Source organism: Vanacampus margaritifer, chromosome 11 (assembly GCF_051991255.1).
Source record: "Vanacampus margaritifer isolate UIUO_Vmar chromosome 11, RoL_Vmar_1.0, whole genome shotgun sequence".
In the NCBI taxonomy this organism is placed as follows: Eukaryota; Metazoa; Chordata; class Actinopteri; order Syngnathiformes; family Syngnathidae; genus Vanacampus; species Vanacampus margaritifer.
Genome location: NC_135442.1, coordinates 758,949 through 783,687, shown reverse-complemented (window position 1 = coordinate 783,687; position 24,739 = coordinate 758,949). Strand labels below are relative to the sequence as shown.

The following is a 24,739-nucleotide window of genomic DNA, read 5'->3' as shown; positions in this document are numbered from 1 at the left end:
CCTCTGACGTCACATCAGCGCTCAGGCTCGCTCTCTCTCTCTCTCTCTTTCTCGCTCTCTCGCTCTCTTCTCTCTCTCGCTCTCTCTCTCTCTTCTCTCTCTCTCTCTCTCTCTCTCCCTCTCCCACTCCCTCTCCCTCTCGGGCAATTTGTCCCCCCTGGCCTATTGAGCATTCACTTGATCAAGAGTCCTCTAATAGGCTACTCGTCAGTCATTTCAGATTTGACCCCAATTGGACTGTTTGGATTTGTTCCATTACAATAAAAAGTGCACACAAAAATTCAAGTCAAAAGTACTGAAATAGTTTATTCTGTATTTTCCCACTTCAACATAAAACAAAGCAATATATAATTTTAGAAGTGATTACTGCAAAGGAAACAGTCACAAAAAACATCACTGTGATTATTAGGAGATTATAAAAAATAAAAACTTCAACAACAGGAAGAATGACAAGAAATGTGCAATCAACTGAAAAGTCCACCAATCAGTGCAGTGTGTAATAAATACAAGGTCAATGTTAGAAAAATACAATATGCATACTCATTATAATGAGCCTTTTTTTCTTCTTTTTTTTTAACAACAACGTTGAGCTCGATCTACCCGTATGTGAGTGTTGCCAGTCGCTTCCCTGATCAATCAAAAACCGTCCTACGCATTTATAAGACGCGCGTCTTGCTACGGATATTTAAACAACACTGATTATTTCCCCCCCCATCGACATGCACATAGCAAGTGAGCATAGTTTGGAATAAAGAGGTAAAGAAGAGGTCTAATGCTACGCTGGGAATATTTCCCAAAAATATTCTTATGGCTCAATAGTGACGGGATGGGTTTGGGATGGGTTTGGAATCGGCGGTGCGTCCCTGCGTTTTGTGGAAACAGTGCTTAACAAAGTCATGCGAAGTGACCAGAATCGCTTCCTTGCGTTCTATTTTCACATTTCATGTCATTTTCAGACAAATGGAGATTGTGGAGACAAAAAGGTGGAGCCAATGCAGAGAAGCAACCGTTTTCTGTTCAACTCACACACACAAAAAAAACAAAGAACGAGGCACGGGTCGTTATCAGAACACTAAGAATGGAAAAGGTCATCAAAGCTACAAGGAAACGACGCGACTTGTCGGCAACAGCGAGAAAACGAGACTTGCTGGAAGCAAGCAGGGAACCAAATACAAGCAAGCGGACGCCACGGGGGACACCTGGACAAGACACCTGAGGCTGGAGGGACGCCAGGAACACCCAACGAGTACAAGTGACATGAAAAAAAAAAAAAAATACATGATAAAAACACCTATTGTGAAAAAACAGAACCCCACCCAAAAATGGATGAATTAGTGGCCCCTGGAAAGTTAGAAAAAAAATCAACCATCCACATCAGTTTTACCGAGCGCCGTGAACATCTGGACAGAAAAGACAGGAAGTCGGCCATTTTAGGTTGAAGGTCTCGTCATTTGTTGGAAATTTGAGAGGAGAAATGAAGACATCGGTCCCAGACAGCAGCAGGTTCACTTTTGCACACAAAAGTGTGTGGGGGGGTGGGGGGGGCACGTTGATCATGACAAAAGTCTGAAGGACGTACAGCTGCGATTGAACAGGAAGTCGGACATTTTCTTATCAATCAATCGCTATTGGGTGAAATCCAGATGTCCTACTTGGCTAGAAAAAAATGCGCTTTGGACAGCGTACACTTGTTTTCCCGATTGGGTGGAAATAATAGAAAAATGATTATTATTAAAATGAATAGAAGATGAGGCACAAAAAAGGCTGAAGAAAACCCCTGCCCAAAATTGAGCAGGAAGTCGGCCATTTTGGTTCGCTGTTAGGCTCAGACTAGGGAGTGGCTGCGTCTTGGTGGGCGGGGCCAAGCGTTTCACTTTTATCGCCCGTCCATTTTCAAAAACACACAATTAGTTGTGGATTGAAATGTCAAATTGAGCAATTTGTTAAGCACTGTTTGTGACTTGAGCAAAACAGGAAGTGAGTGCAAAACATGTCAAAGTGGGGAAGACGGACGGCAATGTCAATAGGAACACGCAAACAACACCGCAAATGGCGCAATATGTACGTACGCAATCAAGTGAAAAAGTAAGGAAGTCCTTTAAGGTCAAAGCCGACCGAGTGGACCGCGTCCCAAAAATGGTGACAGCAAGTCCTGACGCGTCCCAAAGTGTCCTCTTTTGAAAGCCGCAGCCTCGATCACAGACAACAATCAGGTTTTCCCGAGCCGGTACCACAAGCTTCCAGAAGCAAACTTACCGGCTTGTCCTGACGTCATCGCTGCGGAAGAGCACCAAAATGCGCACGGCGGTCCTAACCAGCGGCGAGCGGCGAGCGGCGAGCGGCGAGCGGCGAGCGGCGAGCGGCGAGCGGCGAGCGTGACCGTGCTTGTGAAATGTCACCAGTGCAGCGCTTTTCACATGGCTGTGAGAACAAACGTCATTTGTTGAGAAATGGCCAAAAAGGAGCCAAAAAGGAGCGAGGGGGCTCCGTGCGCACGTGCGCACGTGATTGGCGGCCCCCGGCCAAGGTTTGCGTTGGATCTTGACACTCAATCTATATTTACAAAAGCCAAGAGTGGCGGCAAATATCAAGCAATCAATATCCGGACAATTCAAGCTACAAGCAGCGCAAACCAGCTCCTCGGACCCGCTTTTTCATGTTGGGCCTTTTCAATAATGATCGCACACACACACAGAAAATCAATCCCACTTTAGCCACGCCCATCTGACAGTAACGATGCCTGCGCTTTGAGTGACATCGGAGGTTGGCAAAGTACGAAGCTCGGGACGACAACAAAATGGCTGACTTGTCAAGAGACTCAAGGGACGTGTCGGCCCAATTTCATGCTGATTGGGAAAACGGGTTTCTGACGCTGATTTTCAAGTATGACAAGTTCTGGAATTTGCTCAAAATGGCGGCTTCGCACCAAAATGTCGAACTCCCTGTTGAGTTTTGGACAAAAGTCCTTCAGACTTTTTTGTGTATCCTGTTTTAAAAAACATGTCCATACAGTTTTGTGGTCATTTCTCAAATTGGATCCTTGAGACTTTTTGGTGTCCAGTTATGATAAACATTTCCTCCCAATTCTGTGAAACTCGTGTCTGGGGTTGATTTGAAAAAATCCAATCAATTCCGACGGAGTGAATTTTCCTGTTTGGTGTTTTTCACGCTGACAATAACAAAGACTTTGAGCAGGAGACGCGCTCGGGAAAAGTGGAGACTTTCCAGGCATGTGAAGGTGATTTTTGCTGCTTCAGCCCAAAAAGTCACCTTTTTTTCCCAGGAAAGTAGAAAAATGAGCCCAGGACAAGCAAGCGGACAAGAAATGGTGCGGACGTGTCCGCCATGACGGGACGCAGGAAAAGTCTGAAGGAGCGAAATCGTTAACGGGCGGCTCAGGCTGCAATGTCATTTTCAAAGATGTTTTGCCGTACTTTCAAAGGCGTTTCATTTGATTCATAACTTCGTGACGTTTCCACTTTGCATCATTAACTACAATTTATGGCGCTTTTTAATAAGCGCTATGAACACTTGACATCAATATAACTCCGATTTTTTTAAAGAAATTAAAGCCATCAAATGACTGAAATAAAAATTTGAAAGTCTGAGGAGTTTGAGGGAAGCCGCCAGTGTGGACTGGAATACGTTTTCCAAATAATACTTTGGATTTACATCGTTTCAATTTCAACTTGCTTCAAAAATTGACGCCTTTCAGGATATTTATCGTCTGATTCCACATGATTTATGCAGCATTGGCACAATTTAACGTGAAATCATTCGTTCCATTTAAATGAATGGACGCCACTTTCAGATAACGCTTTTTCCATTTGAAGTTCAATTGGCTTCCAAAATTCACGCCTCCCGGGTTCAACTGTTCTTTTTTTCACAATTTATCTTTCCATTTACTTTAAAAGCATTCTGCTATTAGCATTCTGCTATTAGCATTCTGCTATTAGTATTCTGCTATTAGCATTCTGCTTTTAGCATTCCCAGGCCATTTCTGCAGAAATTGCACTTACTGTCGTTATTATTATTATTATTGTGACAAATAAATCACCACGGCCCTGGCACAAGTTATATCAATCAAGACAAAATTGGGTGGAAAAGTCACAAGGACCCATGGCCAGAATCAAACAGGAAGTCGGCCATTTTGAGGCGACTTCCAGGTTGCATTCGTCAGTCCAAGTTCTGAAGAAAAAAAATCAATAAATCAGCGCCGGACAAAAGTTTCAGCAATCAGCACAAAAAAAAAGCAGATTTGGAGGAAGCGCTCATCGCTGCTTGCAGCTTTCGTTGCAACCTACGAAACACAACATTTCAGCCGTTTGCCAGACAGCTTGTTGCAAAAAAAATGAAGAAATAAATAAAAACGTCACCGGAGGGAAAACAAAGGAGAAGTTTTGTTGTTGTTGTTTCCCGCCAAATGTGCGGCCAGATGGCGAGGAATGTTGAGCGCTCGGATGCTGGAGGGCCTTCAAAATGTTTCCCCACCGACTGGACTGGAGCGGACGTCCAGGTATTGGAAACGCTCACGCGTGTGTGTGCGTGCGCGCGCGCGTACTTGTTGACGATCTGCCGCCTTCCGAGTTGCAGGCTTGCGTGCGTTCGTTCCACTTGCTGGTGGGAAATTGGGAGCGTCTTCTCGTTTAGCTTTCCGGTGACCAAATGGAGTCAGCAGCTCTAAAAGGGAACGGAAATGAAACAGGAAGTGAAAAGCAACGGGGGGGTGGAGAATTTTGCACATTGTGTGTCAACGGGTGCGAACGTGTGGATGTGTTGGTGGTCTTACAGTTTGCCAGCTGCAGCCTGGTCTGCTCCTTCTGCTGGCTCTGAGGGGTTCTGGTCTTGCTTTTGATGTAGGTCAGCCTCTTTGGTTCCGTTCCACCTGGGGGCAAACACGCACACACACGCACACACACGCACACACGCACGCACGCACACACACGCGCGCACACACACACGCACACGCGCGCACCAGTTTATCAAACAATTTGCTGAACGCGGTCGAAATATGACAACAACAACATACATTCGAGGAGCCTTCAATTGGTAAACTTTGACCTCTCGGGGCCGAGGTCGTCACTGACGTTCAGACACTCGATCACCCGATGGGCGGACCTAAAAGTTCTTTTCAAACATTTGTCTTGTATGGAACACGTTTTGGTCAAAATAGCGCAAGGGTCAAGAAAGTGCAGCCTCCGTTTCCCACTTATGTCAATTCACTCGCACCTTGTCTACTGCGGGGTCCATGCCGAGTAAGGCTTTGCGTTACCATGACAACCAGGGGCAAACCAACGCGTTTTTGGGACGAGGACAGACTTATCAATGGACGTTAATCAATGGACGATCGCGGTCGTCCCACGTCTCGATCGGATTATCTGCCGAGAATCTGGCCATCATTTGAAAATGGCTGATCTTCACCCAGACTAGCTTCCAAGTCAGAAACTCAGTGTTGGCTGAGTAGAAGTAGAAGCCAAAAGTCCATTTTTCAAACTCTATTCCCTTGAAAATCATTCTTTTGGCCACAAAGAAGCAGTCTGTGCATATTGACGAAAATCAACATTCTTTTCCATCAGACTCGTTCACAGGACGGCTTCCCATCTTGTTTTTTTGTTTTTTTCCCCACCTGACCTAAATTCACTAAGTCCCGCCCCCTTGCTTAGCGTCTCGCCCGTCGTACCGAATGATGCAACCGTGTTTGGCTGCCGGGCAAAACGGCAGCAAAGTCAACGTTTGGTCTCGTTAGCGCAGCTTTTATGGAAGCGGGTGACGTCTTTTTTTTTCTTTGACTCCAGCTTCATCTTCCATCGTTGCTCGGCCTTTTGCATATTTCTATCTCATGCACTGATTTGCATTTGCCAGCTAACAGCCAATCAGAGTGCTGGCTTGTCACGACACCATTTTGACGAAAACGACAGACGGGCCCTTCATTGAAATCATTACAAAAAGCAGAAAAATGTCTTTGTTCTTGACAATTCTAAATGTGTTTTTTGTCTTGGGTTTGTTCCTGCTTCTGTTTCTTTATTTGTATTTATGGTTTTGCAAAGCGGCCCGTCCAGCAAATCACTTGCCGGACAAAACATTCAAGATCAAGACAAAGTGTTTGTGGCGTTTGCGGCCTCCGAAGCGCGAGCGCCCTCCGTTACTTTACCTTGCGGGGTCGTGTGCGTTCTGTCACGGGGATCACACACACGGGCAGACGTCACAACGGGTTGAGGTCGGGGTCGGGGTCGGGGGGGGCGGAGGAAAGCCACGGTAGGGAAAGGCACCGACTGGATGTGGGCGGCGTGGGACGGCTTTTGGGGCGCCCCGGCAGGATGCTCCCCAAAAGCCGAGGGGATCCTCCAGCGGGGTAACGGGGACGCCTCCTCGCCGGGGGAGTCCGGGACGTGCGCGCCGGACGGCTCGGGGTCAAGTTGGGGGGTCGCTGAGGAGGACTTGGGGAGGAGGTGCAGGATGGAGGAGAAGAAGGAACAGGATTCGGGGAGGGGGATGGTCCCGATTCCGCTGTCCAACGTTCGCATCTTGCAGCCGGACCCTGCGGCACAAGCACAAGAGTTGGCGGGGGGCGGGGCTTAGGGTGAAGGGCGTGGCTGGAGAGGCACTGTAAAGCATTTTGGAGAATGGGGGGGGGGGGATGGGGGAGGGGGGCAACGTTTGCAGCCCGCTGCCTTGCTTAATCCAGGCCGAAGCCGCGTTGACATCATCAACAGTGCATTCGATTCATTTACATCTTTGGAAACTAAAATCATTTTTATTTCATGTGTCAGTTATAAAATAAACAAATCTCGTATATGTTAATTTTATAATACACAATTATCATTCTTTTCATTAAATCATCAATTATTAGTGAATAAAATAAAATAATTGAATTATACTATTCGTTTTTTTAAATAAATGAATTTATTTCTTGTAAATAAAAAAATATATATTCCAAAAGAAATACATACATTTTTCAAAACTAATAAAATGAACCATTTTACATAACCAACATTTTCTAAAAAAATAAAATTAAAAAGATTCTTTGTATTATCTTTTATGGCAAATAATAAAATGAAAAAGGTTGGCAAAATAAATATATTAGTTGAACCTTTTCATTATTTAACAATCAATTATTATTGTGAATAATAATAAAACAAATGGAAAAATGTATATTTATTCAAAAAATAATGACTCAATTCATTTATTGTAAATACTAAATAAGAAAATAGAAAATAATTTAAATAAATAAATGTAATATTTTTAAACGATTGGCTAATTCATTCAAATCTCATGAATGATGACAACATTTAGCCTAAATCACGATCTTATTATCACAACAAAGCATCTTTTCCATTTTGGACGCATCGGCTCTGTTATCTGCTAGCTTTGCTTGCCAATAACGTTTTTCCACAGCTGCCCGTGTTTTTGCGTTTGGCGGTCCGATTGATCGGCGGGCTGCAGTTGACCGGTTGCTCGGCAACGGAACACGTTCCCGCCGACAAGCAGAGAAAAAAAGTTTTTTCCAAATTCCAGCCAGTCCACTTGAACCACAAACATTCAACAAGCAGCATGCGTCCACCACAGAGACGATGAAATGCATCATGGGATGGCCTCGCATTTCATTTGCATTCCACGCCAAGAACTGCACAGGGTTCGCTCATGATGACGATCGACCGATTGTCGCCGCCCTCCATCGCGTGGGTTGCGTTCCAATACCTTCAACCGCAAATTGAAAGAGACCTTTCAAATAGTCCCTGGCCATGTTTGGATTTTTGATCAAGAAACAAACGGAATTCATTTGGCAAAAGATGCGCATCAGAAAAGAAATCAACTTGGGTTGTTTTGTGAGTTTTTGCCAAACGTGTCACCGCACACACACAAAAAAGCAACAACATTCCAAACGGCAAAAGATGAGCATCTAAACATCACTGGGGATCTAACGAGGTCAATTAGATCCCGAATGCTCGCACCCTCGCAACATATGAGGACGGCAATGCTGGCAGCGGGCGGCGCCATGCGGCATGAAAACACAATCAACGGACTTCCACTTACTGTAAGTGACCTTTAACCTTCACAATGCCGACCGTCCGTTTTGGTCCAAAGAGGCTCCTGTCACGATGATGGCACATCTTAAAAGCTCACATTGTCGAGGGTTCGACTGACTTACCGGGTGCTGCCACACGTGAACGAGTCGGACTTGTGGCAAATCCATTATTGCTTTCGATCAAGTGGAACTGATAATCAATATCGCTTTGGCGTCCCTGACAAAATACTTGAACGGGCTTTCATTAGAAACCGCTTTCCACTTGTCAATATTTCAAACGGCCAATTTCAATTTAGGACAACGCACAAGAAAAGTCTTTTACGACATTTCATATGCGGACTTTACTTCTTCCTGAAAACCCTCAAACGGCAAATAGAAACAAAGCCTTATTAGCACTTCAAATTCTTCCAAGTGACAGTCGGGAAAAGTTGCCGCTTACCCATCACTGCATCCTGGAGGCCGGTCTTCACCATGGCGCCGTTCTCGCCGTCAGCTCTCTGGATCATCGTCCGCGGCGGCGGAGCACGGTACGAATCGGCATCATTGGTGACAAAAGAACATTTGCATCATTGCTCAAGCGAAATCCACCGACGGACGGTCCGTCAGTACCGACGGACCGTCCGTCAGTACCGAAGGACCGTCCGTCAATCCGTCACTGACCGGCGCCGCCGTTGCCGGGAACATTTGAGAAAATGACGCCATAAGCGCTAACGGAAGCGTGTTTTTGTCCGTCAGCGGAACCGTCACCAACCGACGGACCTTCTCAGTTCCGCCGACGGCCGATGCAGGCGCCGTCTCACGTGTTTGCTGGCGGAGGTCAACGCGCATTTCAGCAACCTTGACGGTTTTCTGCTCAATCTCGGTGAAAGGTCGTTTGAGAATGTTTGGTGAAGATGGTGCGAGAGAATCAGATTGAGAGAAGTCGAGATCAAAAGTGATGGACTTCCGATATCTTCGATTGATCTGCTATTGGTTTGCAAGCCGCGCACGGCACGATTTATATTTAGCGAACATTTTAGTCAAAGAATTGATTGTAAATACTACGGAATATTTTCATTTTCGTTGCCACGTGTTCCATAATGGAGGAGCAATCAAATGATTGCGGAGCACAGTACGAGGCGTGGCCATTAGCCGTTGCCGAGGCGACGCTACCAAAGAAGAAGAGGAAGAAGATCTGACGCTCCTAAAAATAGCGGCGATAAACTGTCAAATCACAACAATGGAGTGACAACCCAAAAAACGACTTTTCCCGTTCCTTGTTGACGACTGCTCGGCACGGACCAGGTTTGGTATGCGGCGGAATCGAAGAAGTGTCGTTGTGTCCGTCACCTGCGCGTCCCCAATGACGTCAGCGTGTCCTTCATGAAAGGACATCCCCGGGCAGGGCATGGAGATGCAGGCTCGCACCGCGTCGTGCGACTCCCTCCTTCCCACGGAACTGAAACGCAACAAGCCTTCAGCAACAAAATGCAAAACGCTGCTAGCGGTTGTTCGACGACGCTAGCAGTTCATCTGCAGCTGGATTTGCGCCAAAAGATCATTTGGATTCGCATTTCACAAGTGGCACAACCGGGATACGAGTCAAGGCAGCGTAAAAAGAACAAGAGGAAAACAGAATGGGTCTCACCAGTCTTTCCCGTCACTTTTTCTGCGGTCTCTCTTCTTGTCCGTCTTGGTCTGCTTCCCCCCAAGCAGCGACGTCATCTTTTGATCCCGCTTCTCTTCTTTGGCCTTCGCCACCTCCGTCTTCTTGCCGCTCGGCACGGGAATCTTACCCTTGCGGAAACCGAACCAGTTGGCCAAGGTGGATCCGGATTTCTGCTTGACTTCGCCGCTCCTCTCCTGTTCCTGAGACTTGTGCAAGTTCTCCTCGATCCCGAGCATCACCTTCTCCTCGATGGTGGTTATGGTACTCTGCCTCTCCGGTTCCTCGCAGACAGGCTCTCCGAAGGCGCTGCAGAACTGTTGCTCGATCTGAAGGCGTCGGGCTTGTTCTCGTTGGAGTTTGAGACTCTGGAGCCGTTCGCTGGATGAGCCCAGACACGGCGGCACTGCCAGGCCTTCTTCGATAAGGAAGTTGTTCAGTAGTGATCGGTTCATGGGGCAGTGATAGCTACTGGAGCAGCTCATGCTTCCTGGGAGGACGTCACCCAGGGAGTTTAAGGAGCTCCCAGAGTGAGTTTTGATCTGGGTGCGAACCTTGCCAGACCGATTGAAGCCGGGACGGTCCACGTAGCGAGCTCCGAAGCTCTGGCTCCGAGCCTTGGCCCCGTTCATGCCCATCACCGGCTTCAGCGGGGGTCGAGTGGACACGGAGACAGAGCGCTTGAAGAGCCAGCCTTCCTCGTCGAAGCCCCAGTCCAGCAACACGGCACCGTCCGACGCGACCGCGGCGCCGCAGGGCTCGGAATCAAGAGAATTGCAACGGGTCTCAATCTTCCGTCGGGCTTTGCCGCATTCATTCATCACGTGGGGGTCGCAAATGTATGTCTGGTAGGTTTGGATGCCTTTAAAGGACGGGTTTGGGTCATCTTTGTTCTGGCGACTGTACAGGAGGAATGTCCCGCTTTCTGGTGCCGAGATTGCCTCGTGGGATCTGGTGTTTGCAGGAAGAGACATTTTTGCAGCTCTGGACCCGGAACTCTGACAGTTGTGATAGTAGACATTGGAATATGTCTGAGGCAAGACTTCGGAAAGTTTTGGCTCGCTGATGCTCTGTTGGGACCGTTGTAAGACATTCGGATTTGGCAACAAAGACGGCGCCGCCGTTCCACTGTGGTACGCAACGGCCGATTCCGAATCCTGCGTTTCTAGACTGGGAGCGGCCGCCATCCTGGACGAATGGCCATTGAAGACAACTTTGGCAGCTTCAGCTTGATTGTCTGCTGGAAAGTTAGTCTGGTCGCCGGACGTATTCTTTCCCACGGTGCAGCTCTGAGGACCGGTCGCGCGTCCAGAGTCTGACGTGGTTCTGAGCAGGAGCGAAGTCGTCCGACCCGGTGGAAGCGGGGCAGACGACGAGCCGAGTTCTGAAGAGAACAGGTCCGTGAGCTGTTCCTGCTTTTCGACGTTCTCGCACTCCTCCCCGTTGGACAGAATTCTTGTGGATTGTGCCGCTGCCGCTGCAGTCTTTGAACCTTCATCAAGCGCAATCGGTTTGATTGCTGAAACACATTTGATGGGCGACGCGAGAGGCGAGCGCTGTTGTACGCGCTCCAGAGACTTGCAAGTTGATGCGGAATCGTCGTCTTTTTCTGCTTCATGACCCGGACTGTGCAGTTTCCCGTGACCGGCCCTTTTGTTGGGGCTGGCCGATTTGTGGCCCCGGATGAGGTTCTGATGGAGAGGCGAGTGGATGTGTTTGTGCTGTTCCGGTCCGGCATCGGCGCTCTTGCTGCGTAGGATGAACGCCTTCCTGGCTGAGTCACAAAGCTGCGGTTTGGGTTTCGGGTTCCGTGAAACCCCGCCGTCGCCGTGGTGAGAAACCTCTGCCGAAGAGCTGCGCTGTCGGGCTTCGCTCACGCAGCTCAAAGCTCTGGTGGCAGAATGCCGCACAGCCGAGTTCGCGTCCCTCGTTCGGGATTCCGAGTCCATGCGGTCCAGCCGGGATTTGCGGTCGCTGGATCGTTCCTGGTTGTTGTTGCTGTCGCTCAACATGATTCCAGAGTTCTCGCTTTCCTCTAGTGAGTTTTCTTTTAGGCTTCCGTTTTGCAGCTTCGTTGGCGGGTCCGCTGAGAATATCAAGTTGTCTGAAATGCTGTTCCCGAAAGATTGTTTTGGGCCGTCATCTGATTGGACTTCTCCTGGCATGTTGTCACCGGATTCCTGACTTTGTGAGTTGTTGCGTGTCTTATCAGAGTCCACGATGGGAATCCCTCCGTTGACATTTTTGTTGATCGTGGCCGTCGTCCCCAACAAGTTATTTTTGACGCCCAGTGAGTAGATGCCCTCGTTGGAGGTCATGCAGTCCTTGCAGTGCGGTACGGACCCGGGGTAGGGTTTCTCCTTTGAGGCGCTGGTCTGAAGACGCTTGAGGCCTTTCAGGATGTGGCCTTCCTTCCGGCCGAGGTCCGTCCGATGACCGCGTACGACGCTCCTGCTCATCCTTTTGTCCCGACTGCCGGCGCACTGCATGGCAAGGGACATCGACAAATATGAATCCTTTTAACGTTCACCCGCAATCCTTTCGTGTTAGAGAACATTTGAGAGGACGAATTCACCTGTTTGGACAGGCCTCGTCCCTCCGCCCATGTGCGCGAGCCACTGGAGTACTCGCTGCCAGCGCTGGATGAAGACAGGCCACTCCCACTTGCGCTACTACGTGGGCACGTTAGACTCAAGAGGCTGGGCCACCTTCCCGCCGCCAGACCGACTTTTCCATTCCTCTGGAATTCCTGGACAGAAGAAACCGTTTGGCTTTCAAGATCATTGCTGAGCAGGATCGGAGGACGCCTGCTTCCGATTGGGGCTTTTATTGGGGGGTGAATTAGCCCAGAAGAGTTTGTCAAGCTGTGGAATTCAAAGCAAAACCTACAACTTGCGCTTCATGTTTGGATCCGTAAGACTCTGTGGCGCATCATTTTAGGACAGATAGTCAACCCGATTAACGTCGATTGGTGAAACTGGAGTCGGGCAGGGATTTCTCTGCCAACTTTCTGACCAAGTACTCAAATTGGTTTTCAACGGGTGCACTTCAAACCCGAATGGACAACTTGCTGGGTTTGCTGAGACCTCTTTTGGGTGTCCCGTAACTAGTCAGTTACAGACGGGGTCATGTCAAGGTATGCCCGAACGTTTTCCGGCATATTGCGCAAGCCGACTCCCCACCACGATGAGATGATTTCATTGCAGGGGGGGGAATTTTAAACACTTTGATTCCGACATTTTGCGCAAATTCATGACTTTCTACAATATGAGAACATTTGAAAACAATCGTGCCAAATTGGAGGCCTCGTACTTTGTTGGAAGGGCAGAAAAAAAATCGGTCCCAGACACCGGATTCACCAATCAGGAAGAAATTGGGGACACAACAGAACATGCGCAAATGCTCCACATTTAACAGGAAGTTTTTGCAGCAGCCATTTTGAGCGAATATCCTCAAAATGCGCTCGTCCACGTCCGTTGGGAGGACGAAACGCGCTCGACTTGTCCCGGCGTCCCTCTGACAATCGTCTGTTTATGCGTTTGTGGTGCCGAACCTCAGTAGGACTCATAAAGGACCATCATTTTTGTTTGTGACTTCACTGGAGACGAGCGTGCGCATTTCAAATTCTAGCCTCGGGTGCGAGACGATAATATCGCAAACAACTTTCTGGAGAGCTGCGGATGTTGCAATAAATCAAGAATTTAATGTTTGCTGCAAATTGATGTCTGCATTTTAATTCAGGCCCTGCAGCCGCTTTCTTTCAGCCTGAAAAAAAGTCTCAGGAAGACAAGATTGAAAAGACGAGTCAGGCATTTTGCTTTCAATCGGCCATTTTAGGATCATTTGGGCCAAATTGCAGGCAAACTTCATCGATAAACTTCTTCTTGTTTGGCTGCCAAATTTCAACCTCAGACAACAAGACCGATGAACAATAATAAACGAGCAGAACATTTGAGCCGAGCGCAGTTTGACGACGTCACGCGTCCACAAAACACTACAATTCCTCAACTCGTTAACTTTGGGGGGAAGTTGAACACCCGTAGAACTTTTCACTTAGCAATGTGACGTTTGGCCGACGCGTCCGTCACAAGCCGGCCCACAAAAAAAGTCTTCCAGAAGGCACGGCAGAAAGCTCACAGGAAGTCAGACATTTTGCTTTTGCAGTCAACGCTCACTAATAAGAACAAAACAAAAAAAAGGCAAAAGGCTTTTCAACTCATTTCTTTCCTAACGAGATGCTGCCAAAATAAGTACGCTTTGGCGCAAGGACCGAAAACGGCCCGTGTGATAAGATTGTCAGTGACGAATCAGCGAAAAGGCAAATTCTCAAATACAGAAGCGCCATTTTGCAGGGACCGGTTCTGTACTCCGGTTCTGTACTCCGGTTCTGTACTCCGTCCACGTACGACTCAACAATGTCAAATGTGATTGTTGCCAAATTTGGAATACGTGAAAGTTGGACAAAACCAAATCAAGAAACATTTGGTTTTGCCGTCCGGGCCGAGTCGAGCAGAGAAGTTGAACGCTTTTGGAAATTCAGCCTCCGCTTTGCAACATTCCTTCCAATAAGACAAACTTGTCCCTGAGACGGGATGCGTTTTCAAACCTCTTGTTTGCAACGGCTTTGAGCGTCGTCGTGGCAACGCATACAGATGGTCTGCAAAGGCCAAACCTCCGTCAAGTCCAAAAGAACGACCTTTGCAGAAAAGGTTAAAGACCAAACACGGCATTCCTCGGCCTGCTCGCCCCACAACGTGTTCGAGGATTCGCATCACATGCGGATGCGGCGCAATTAAACCCGTTGGCCAAATGGGGACAAATTTGTCCGCTTTCAACTTCCTGTAAACGCTTTGCACAACACGTGCAGCGTCCGTTTCAAAACCAACAACAAAAGCAAATGTTGGGCACATCAAAACAAAACGAACGTTTCAAAGAAAGGTTGGGAAGGTTCGAACAAGACTTGCAGAAATCACCACATAGTGACGCACCTTCAAGTGCAATTCAACCGCCTTCAAAAAATGAAAACAATCAAAGTTGCTTGTGTTAAAAGTAAGATCAAGACATAAAGTACAAAAATGTCAAAATCAAATACGACTACCAGAAAGATCCCAAAAACGAGGTCAAGTTCTAAAGAATTCAATGTTTATATCCCAAATGTTATATTGAAAAACGGTAAAACCTGCCAAAATGGCTGCCAATATAGAAAAAAGCAATCAGGGTTCAATCCCGGCTTCATTGTGCTCGTACCTGCGGCGCCGGACTTGGAGACGTCGGAAGTCGTTGTTGGAACAAAACGCCGAGTATGCGGTTCTGCTGCTCCAAGTCGAAGACGCGGGTGCGAAGCTTCACGCATTCTTCTTTCAAGTCCTGGAAAATTCACACAAGACGGATGACGGCGGATGACGTCGGATGGCGGCGGATGACGGCGGATGGCGTCGGATGACGGCGGATGACGGATGACGGCGGATGACGTCGGATGACGGTGGATGACGTCGGATGGCGGCGGATGACGGCGGATGGCGTCGGATGACGGCGGATGACGGATGACGGCGGATGACGTCGGATGGCGGCGGATGACGGCGGATGGCGTCGGATGACGGCGGATGACGGCGGATGACGGATGACGGCGGATGACGTCGGATGACGTCGGATGACGGTGGATGACGTCGGATGGCGGCGGATGACGGCGGATGGCGGCGGATGACGGCGGATGACGGCGGATGACGGATGACGGCGGATGACGGCGGATGACGGCGGATGACGGCGGATGACGGATGACGGCGGATGACGGCGGATGACGGCGGATGACGGACTTGCGAGACCACCGATGAGAAGACAGACGTACCTTTTGGGTGAGCAGAGCCTGGACCACCTGGTTGGCCACCTGCGCCGGCAGACAAACATTTCATTGGCGGCGCACTTTGACCTCGGCCGTTCGGTCAATAAATGAATGAACGATGACATTTTTGAATGCGATTCGTCACATCTTAGAATTTTGATCAATCACAATTAATGGCTTCCTTAAAAGGGCTTTTTTTTCCCTCCAATTTTGAAGAGCAGCGTTTATGTGTTCATTCTTTTGACATTTCATGTTGTTCGGACGTCTTCCACATTTTTGGACCGAGCGCACGCGAGCGCACGGTCGTCCTCCTCTTTTTCGCATCAATGACTTGCATGATTGAAAGTGGAAAAAAATGCGCCCAGTAATTTGACACAGAAATATTCAGATTGTCGTTTGCAAACATTGATGAGATGCTTGACTTGAATGCACGTCATTACGTTTGTGCTAAAGCATCGGCTGTCGCGCTAAACCGTCAAAATGATGTGATTGGTTTGCGTTAATACACGATTCATTTTGTGATTCATGAATTGGTTAACGCTTTCACTTTGACAACAGCAAAATAAATCAACAATAATCTTCCCATGTTGTTTTTCTGGCGAGGAGATTACACAATAATCAATAAAAACTCGTCCTCCTCCGTGCGCAACTGCTCACCCCTCCCCTCTCTGCTCCCCGAGAAGGAGGGGGCGAACGAGTGAAGATGGCCTCCGCTTATGTTTAAGAGGCGTCTTATTGACTCAACTCTGCCAATTATATTGTGGCTTGCTCGGGCGCTTGTGGAAAACGCGGCAAACCTTCAGCAGTTTGCGTCGAACCGAGTCAAGCAAAACAAAATGAAACGTTTTTGCATTTTCAACATTTCTGACCTCATCCAGGCAGCGCTCGTATTGCTTCCTCTGGTTGTCGTTTTCCAAAGACAGAGCAGAATTCTCGGCCTGCGGGAGACACACGGACGCTTGCTCAAAAGCAACTCAGAAGAACATCTGGCAGCGGCGGGCAGATGTGCTCAATGCTTACGATCATCGTAAGAAAGAAAGAAAAACAAATGTTTTTGTGGGAGAGCCCGGAAAGGTCGCCCGTCGGCTGGAAGGCTCGCAATCAGAGTGGAGAAAAGGTCAGACGCCGAGCCGAGTGCGCTGTTGGCTTGAAAGGCGACATTGTCGAACCCTGCATGCTAATTCTCTTCTTCAAGCCCGATTGGCGTCTTCGGCAACGTCACGTTTAACGAGCCGGCGGGAGTTCAAGAAATAAGAAAAAAAAAAAAGGAGCCGCTCGGAGGCTCGTCAAATTGTCGGCTAATCTTAGCAAAGACGGGAATCGAATCACGTTGGAGCTTTCAATGTCGGACCCGAGCCTTCCGGGCCGGAGTTTGCTTGCTTTCCGGCTTCCTCCGACATTCGCCAAAAGATGCACGCTGGCTTCATTGAAAATCTGACATTGTCCTTGTGATTGATTTGCCAAAATCTGCCCTGCGATTGGACGGCGAGCAGGCAAGAGTGTAAAAGCCAAAAGTCGATGTTAGCAGAAGATGGAGCCCACATGGGATGAATTGCTGGTTTTCAACCGGCAACCTCAATTCCCAGACCGCTTCACTCATCATCAGCAGTCCAAAGTTCTTGATACTTTATTAAAATCTCATCTTTGCACTTGCCGTCGGTTGACGATGACATCATCTGTGCCGAGGACCCGTTTTCTGGGTTTGGTAGGCAAACGGAGCCGCGATTGGTCGTTAATTACGTCCTCAGCGCCGCTGATGTCATCATCCATCGCCGGCAAGTGCAAAAAGGAGATTTGAAAACGGTAGCGATAACTTTGGACTGCTAAAAACGGCTGAATGAGTCAAGATCATCCCAAAGGGCTCCCCCTAGTGGATATGTGAAGAATCACTCAATTCAAATCAAACGACCACTCAAGTTATCGTTTCTTTTTCAGAAAAGTAAAGTTTGTGCAAGAATGTTTTGCGGTGGCGGCAAAAGTTTGAGAAGGAGCCTTGAGTGAGTTTCCACTTGAAGCGTGAGAATGAAAGCGTCCGGCGCTCGGCGCTCGCTCGGCGCTCGGCGGTCTACTACCTCCAGAGCTCGGAGTCGCCGGAGCATGGAATCGCTGTCGGCGTTTTCCTCCGGAGCGGCGCCGGCCTCGGGCCGTTGCGACGTTTGGGTTTGCGAAGCCGCCGGAGCCTCCAGGCTGTCCTGCTGCTTCCACATTTCCTCCAAAAGTTTGTCCTGCAATGCAGCAGACAGACGGACGTTTGTCGAAAGCTCTTCAACTCGATGACCGCTTTCTTTGGTACCTTATAGGCCTTCATGAGGTCCAGGGGGTCCACCTTGGGGTCCGCCTTGGGGTCCTCCAGCGAGTCCGGATCCTGCAGTGGGCTTGGCACGCTCTCCTCCATCCTGCATCGGGACACAGAAAGACCAAAAGCGCCGATGAGGACATGATTTTGGTCGCGTGGTTAAATCCGAGGCAGCTAATATGAGGAGGTGGTCAAACACGGGTTCTCAAGATTCGACAGGAACTCAATCAAGTCTTCCGTGGACCGCTTCATAATCCTGACGCCAAACAAACATTAACGTCATCATCATGAAGACGTTGCCTATTTCGGAGTCGTTGCTTTGGTGTGCACGGTTTGCGCCTTTGACCCGCAGCCGTCCCGCAAACTGTCAAAGTCATAAAGACACTCGGCGCCGCATTGCCGCCATGCGGAGCCTTCGTTGAATTGCCGATGTCGGATAAACGAGGACTTGGAAGGAAACGTTTGTCCGTCTGGAGGAAAGCAAAGTCAGGAGGGGACAAACGAGACACGCACAGAAAGGCTTTGATGCCGCCTCTCACCTGAAGAGGACGCTTAAAGCAACGGTGGGTGTTACCAAAAAACGGCCAACAGGTGGCAGCAGAGTATAAGAGATCAATCAAGGCCAGATTTGTTGAAACTTTGCTCTATTCTAATGCAAGTGCTGCAAAACAGAAACTGATCAAAATGTACTTTTTTTTCCCTGATAAAAGAAGAGACTCTCATCTTTCTTTTGGTCGTTTTTATAGCAATAGAAGAGAATATTCTGTGGGTCTTGCAAAATCGGTCCAAATCCAATCAAACAGCCGGGAGCGAAGGGGCTTGCTTCAGTCATAAATGGCTTCCAGTGAATGAGTTATCAGCTAGTTGAGGTCAAGGCTCTCCTTTCTCAGCAGAACTTACAAACATTCGAGCCTTCATGATTCTCGGCTGGACTCGAAAAGTTCACCTCATTTTGGAGTCAGCCAGCCAAGCGTCCAAATTCGTAAAAGGCGTTTGTACAAAAGCTGAGAATCAAACGAGGCCATTTTGATTTGAAGTGGATCAAGGATTTTTTTTTGTTGCTATTTCCAAGACTTGCTGAAAATCATCAAGATGTTGTCGGATTCACGACTTGCTTTTTGCTTGCAATTTGCGCCTTCCGGAGCGAGTTTGCTGCAAACGTTGCCGTCGTGACGTTCGGACAAACACAAACGTTGCCGTCGTGACGTTCGGACAAATACAAACGTTGCCGTCGTGACGTTCGGACAAATACAAACGTTGCCGTCGTGACGTTCGGACAAACACAAACGAAGGAGTTTTGTTGACTGCGAACATTTGCGAGCCTTTGATGTTTTGTTTGGGAGGATTTTGGTGCCGCACTTGCTGTGTTAATAATAAAAGACCCCGAAGGATCCTGCAGAGCTTCGCCAGCGTGTTTTTGCAAACCCTGGCGGGGGCGGCCATCTTTTCCGCATAACAACACTAATGAGAAGTTGCATGTATTAAAATAATATTAAAACCAACCCAAACATTGAATGGAATAATTATTTTTTTTCTTTTTTTGAAGCTGACAACTCAGTTCCTTTTTGTAACTCTAGCAATTCTCCGACGAGACTCAAATCTCTTCTCCGTTTCCGATTCCACCGACGACGCCGCGGTGATGGCGTTCGTGTGACACGCGGCTGCGCAGACGCCGACGCCGGCGGAAGTTGATCCAAGCGGCTCGCGTTCATCGCAAGAGCAAGATTTTTTCCTCTTCAGCACGCAGACGAGAAATCAAAGTCAACGCACAAATTCAACAAGTTCCGATTCCGCCGTCGCTTTCAAATACACGATTTGTGCCCGATTTTCTCATTCATGGATGATGACATGAATGGATGGCGTCCATCTTGTTACATTGTTGCAACAGTTCCACTGCACTGGCTAACGTTCCTATCAAATATTCCTCCACGTGTGAGATTTATGAAGGTCTGACTATGACAATGCATTTTTTTTTTTTTTCAAAATCAAGCCTAAAAGTAATGTGATCTTTCTTTGATGGCTTCGTTTCATCTTCAAATATGAGACAGAATAAGCTGGTGTGTATTTTTAGAAACGGATTTGCATTTGAAGAACGAGACCAAAACAACTTTAAAGCAACAAAAAGCTGCGAAGGCGTCCTTGCAATCCTGTTTTTCTGGCTAATCCTCGACATGATCATCATATTTGGCACGGATCCAAACCTACATCACGATCGTTATCACAATATTGTAATATAAAAAAGAAAAGGTTTTGTTTTTAAACCATGTCATCCATGAACACAACATTTGGTTTATCATAAGAGGATGCGGCAAAAAGAAACATTTGGGGTCAAATTCTCCTTTTGTTGCTGCTTGCACTTTGACCGCTAAAGGATTGTTGATATGATTGAGAAATATGCAGGCCAAGTACAAAAAGCGAATCACGTGCCCCGATGGACGCGTTGACAAAGAAAAAAGTCCATTGACGAGCTCATAGTTGCCTCCGTCAGAAATCATCCCGCTCAAGTGTGACGCCATTTGCGCCCCTTGTGAGGCCCTCCAACACGTTTCATGTACAAACACGCTCGCGATGCTCAAGTGGCCGCCACGAAGGCGCAACAAGACGCACAGAATCAACACTTCAGGACACAAAGCAACAGCAATTGTGAAGAATGAAGAGAGAATCGAGTCGCCGTTGAAGGATTCCAATCTTGACCGGCACTGCCATCTGCTGGCGGGCGGCGGGAACGCTCACATTTCACGCTTCCGCTCGGGAATTTGATTTGCATCAACTCTGCTCTTATTGTTTGTTTATTTGCTGCACCAGGAACGGACGCGGGTCAGAATGGCAACGTCGCACGTTTCGTCAGCAATCGATCGGCCAAAAGGGAGCGCGCGGCAAAACCATTAGCAAATACTCAGTCAATATGGGATGCATTACGTTTTGGAACTTCAGCACACACGCACGCACGCGCACGCACACGCACAATGTGCCAATGTTGATGTATTGAAATACGAGTAAAATCTGATGCTGGCTTCCTTATGTTTATTAAATATTCGAGTTTACATGCTGCTGTGAAAATATTGAAATATTAATATATATAATAGGAGCTAAAGGAGGTGAAGGCTAATTAAATCAATGAATCAATCAATGAATAAAGTGGCAACATTTTGGCACACCCAAATGAAAAGTTTCTACTAAACTGACAAAGAAAGCCAGATAAAAGAATCTTCATCCATTATTCTATTTACATTTTAAAATCATCCCATTTGAAAGCGACCTGCAAAATCATCTCAGGTGTTTTCGTGGATAATAATTAGCGAACTTGAACTTCACTTTGCTTGATTTGTTTGTTTGATAATTGTATGATCGTGTGTGTGATCTCCAAATGTGGCCAGTAGATGGCGCTGTCTACTCGTTGTTGCTCTTGGCTCCTCCCACTTTGTCATTTTCCATTCCCAGCAGTGCTCTCCGTTTTTCTCTCACTGAAAGGAGAAGCATTTGCGCTGCCTGGCGTACAACATGATCAGAATCAGAATCGTTCGACAAGATTCTCGTTGGGCTCTCGCAGCTCAACTTTCACTTGCAAAACGCTCTCAAACATTTCTTTGGAATATTTGTGTGACTTCTGTGGGAAGACGACGACCGCAATCGCGACGATTTCTAGTTCATTGCCGTCAAAAGCAACGAGCTTGCGGCGCGTCCACGCCGACGCGTCATTTCAAATGTTAGCGGAAGCCTCAAGCGCTCAGCTGGATGACGCGTTCGTACCCGAGCTACTACACGCGCACCACAATGCGCTACTTGGGAAACCAATACGGTGCAGCTCAGCCGCTGGCTAGCGCACGTCACGGCTAGCGCTAAAGTGCCAACAGATGCTCAATTAGCAAGAGATGAACACGGAAAGGCGTCAACGTGACTCGAAGGTTAGCAACGGTAGCAAATGTTAGCATCGTCTGTCCCTTGTGATGAAGATGAAGATGAAGATGAAGATGATGATGAAGGCTGCACATTTGCCACGTAGGCCTTTATCCTGTCAAAACATTCAGCACGGTTCGAGCTGGACGTAGTCGAGCGTATGAGACAAAATCCTCCGCTGGGCTCGGAAGGCAAAATCTATTTTTAGCATCCTGTTAAGAATCGAGAATAAAGCCGGAGTCGGGCGCGATGGCGCGATGGCCGTCCGTGGCGATGGCGCGCTTTTGCCGATTGCGGGGCCGATTGTCTGACGGGTGCCGGCCCGCTCATTGTGAGCGAGTAGAAGAAGAGCAGCTCGCGCTCCTCCACAAAGTGGGACATTCACATCGGGCTGCTTAACAAACAAAGACATCGCGCGTGCGTGTGTGCGTGCGTGCGCGAGTGTGTGCGTGCGTGCGTGCGCGAGTGTGTGCGCGAGTGTGTGCACGCACGCGCCAGAGAGGAAAGCAAGCGCTGCAGTGTAAATAGCCTAATTCTCCGTCTTCCTTTGGGTTGGGAGGGCAAGCAAATTGTTGTCATGAAAGCAGCAATTGAGCCTCCGTCGTGGACGTTGGAGGGAATTCGAACCTTGGACGGCGCGCGTGCAGCCGCGAGGACGAGCACTTGAATGCTAATTTGAATATTATAATAACGTGAAGGAGAATCTTTGGCCGGCTCATTTGCATTCAAGCTGCTGAACGCAGGAAACTTCCAATCACTACTGCCACCTGTGGCTGAAAATGAAACTGCGCGCGCGCGTCTTCACAAACAACCGAACTGGAATCCAAACTGAAAACTATTCGCTTGTCGGAGTCATAAAGCGGGACGTCACAAGAACAACAATATTGGGATGTCACAATATTAAAAGTGCCACATATCGTCATCACACAATATGAAAAGCAGCACCTACGATAACAAAAAGTCGGGTTGATTTCCATTTGTGCACTTCTAGCACCCTCTGGTGGCTAGTTTTTTTAGTGCAGTTTAATGTTCATAAGGGATGTTTTGGCCCTTCTATGAGTAAAATCCACGCTAATGGTCAGATGAAGGGAATGTAATAAGCTTGTGAATGGAATCAATATGTGGAGGAGTCAATGTGTGCATGCATTAGCATTAGCATTAGCATTAGCAAGTAAGTGCCTCAATATTAAGTCTTATTAGGGATTGTCGGTTGTTTATAAGTATTGCTGTTATGTACAAAGGCACAATATTGTGCTTCTTTTTTTGAAGTATGGGCTCATTTTATTGACCTTTTTTTTCTTTTTTTACTTCTTCACTGGCAGCCATTTTGACTGAAGCAATCCCCTTTGCTCCCAGGTTTGGACAGATTTTGCAAGGCCCGCAGAATATTGCGATCTATTGCTATCAAAACATGGAAGCTACCAAAAGAAAGATTAGAGTCTCTTCGCTTATCAGGAAAAAAAAAAAAAAATATTTCTATACGTTTCAGTTTTGCAGCAATTAGGATGAGAAAATAGCTGAGTTTCATCATTATTCACATTGTGCTTTAAATTGTGGGGAAATCTGCTTTTTTTTCAACATGCCCGGGTTGATCTCTTATACGCTGCTGCCACCTACTGGCCGTTTTTGTCATAACTACCATTGCTTCAACGGTTCATTGCAGTTGAGAGGCTGCAAAATGTAAGGAAAAAACATATAAATATGTCTTTGGGACACTTCAAACATTTCAAATCGAATGTATTGACATGTTTTTGGGAGCAAACGAGTTCACATCTTCAACCTCGTCACAAAATGGAGATCATCATCGTATCACGAGCTTGCATATGGCGACAATATCGCGCGGCGAAGTCCGGATGTTGTCGCTTCCCTCGTCACGAAAGGTCGCATTCAAAGTCTATTATTTTGCTTTCCATGAACTTGCTGGTGAGTCACGAAAGCCGTTGGAAACCTTTTTCTTGTTTTTTTTCCACTGCTGGCCTCTCACGACATCATCCCGGCGACACGCCAACGGGGACAACAGGTTCGCTAGCTTCGCACTAGCTAGCTTGTCGCTATGCTAGCAAACATTCAGAGCAAGAATGCAAATAAACAAACGTCTGGATTTGAGGGTTGGACCTGGAAGTTGAAGTCCTTTGAATGATTCTTGTATTTATGAAGAAAAGGATGACGCGACTGTGACACGAAAACGCTTCATAAATCGGCCTTCAAATAAAGAAAAGAAGGCGGACGCCATGTGGCGTCGCGGGAAGCGCTACGAACGCGGGTCCGATTGGGTTTGTTCGACTTTGAAGCATCTTGCGGGGAAAGTATCGGGTTGGAGTTCATTCAGTCGATCCTCGTTCACGTGAAAACTGACAGCAAACGCAAACGTTGGGATTTTTTGCTGCTCGTATTGTCCTCGATGTCGATCATCAAAACATTCGCGTCTCCAATTCGACACCTTCAAACTTCTTTTCGTCATTTTCATGTCAAATTCATTTCAAAGGTGCTCATTTTTGCCAAAATTCTTCTTCAGCACGATTTCAAACCTAACTTCTTTTTGGTTTTTTTACTTTTTTGAAATGTTTATGCAAATTACCAGTAACGACGTCCTCGCAGCATGTCTGGTCCATTGACACGTCCTTCATTTTATATTTCCTCCACGACGCATTTTGGACTTTTTCAAGCTCTCGTCCTCTTTTTTCTTTTTCTTCTCCGTGTGATATTTTTACCGTTTTTGGTCTTGATGTTGCAAAGGTTGTCGTCCCGCTGAGACGTCGTCTCCATTCTGTCACTCTCGCAGTCTAATCTGGTCCCGCCGCGTCTTTTGCTCTTTTTTTTGTTTTTTTCAAGCAGACGAGTTCAGTCTTTGAGCCGAAGCTATTTATTGCTGATGTCAATTTGAATATTCGCGATTGTGTTTCTTGAGTGAGACCCGAGAATTGTTTGGGACGCGGCAGACGAAAGCGCGAAGACGTCCCGCGTTTATGGGCAACTTTTCAAGTCAAAAGATTTTGACAAGTTGATGCGAAATGCAAAATACTGGAAACGCTGTCG

At 47.5% G+C, this 24,739-nt stretch overlaps 1 protein-coding gene across 13 annotated transcripts in view; it reads right to left on the bottom strand.

Moving 5' to 3' along the window:
- Positions 1 to 280: 280 nt before the first annotated feature.
- LOC144060536 (uncharacterized) overlaps positions 281 to 24,739 on the bottom strand; it is a 30,275-nt gene continuing 5,816 nt past the window's right edge. For 2 of the 13 annotated variants that reach the window (XM_077580186.1, XM_077580185.1), the window contains 12 exons: positions 17,804 to 17,906; positions 17,583 to 17,735; positions 16,380 to 16,448; positions 15,517 to 15,555; positions 14,919 to 15,038; positions 12,247 to 12,420; positions 9,654 to 12,154; positions 9,357 to 9,464; positions 8,466 to 8,536; positions 6,152 to 6,538; positions 4,790 to 4,885; positions 281 to 4,680 (listed from right to left, as the gene is read on the bottom strand). In XM_077580186.1, coding sequence (XP_077436312.1) covers positions 4,679 to 4,680; positions 4,790 to 4,885; positions 6,152 to 6,538; positions 8,466 to 8,536; positions 9,357 to 9,464; positions 9,654 to 12,154; positions 12,247 to 12,420; positions 14,919 to 15,038; positions 15,517 to 15,555; positions 16,380 to 16,448; positions 17,583 to 17,735; positions 17,804 to 17,905 — 3,822 coding nt within the window. In that variant the 5' untranslated portion in view covers position 17,906 and the 3' untranslated portion in view covers positions 281 to 4,678. The other 11 variants (XM_077580187.1, XM_077580189.1, XM_077580188.1 and 8 more) reach the window with 11 other exon arrangements.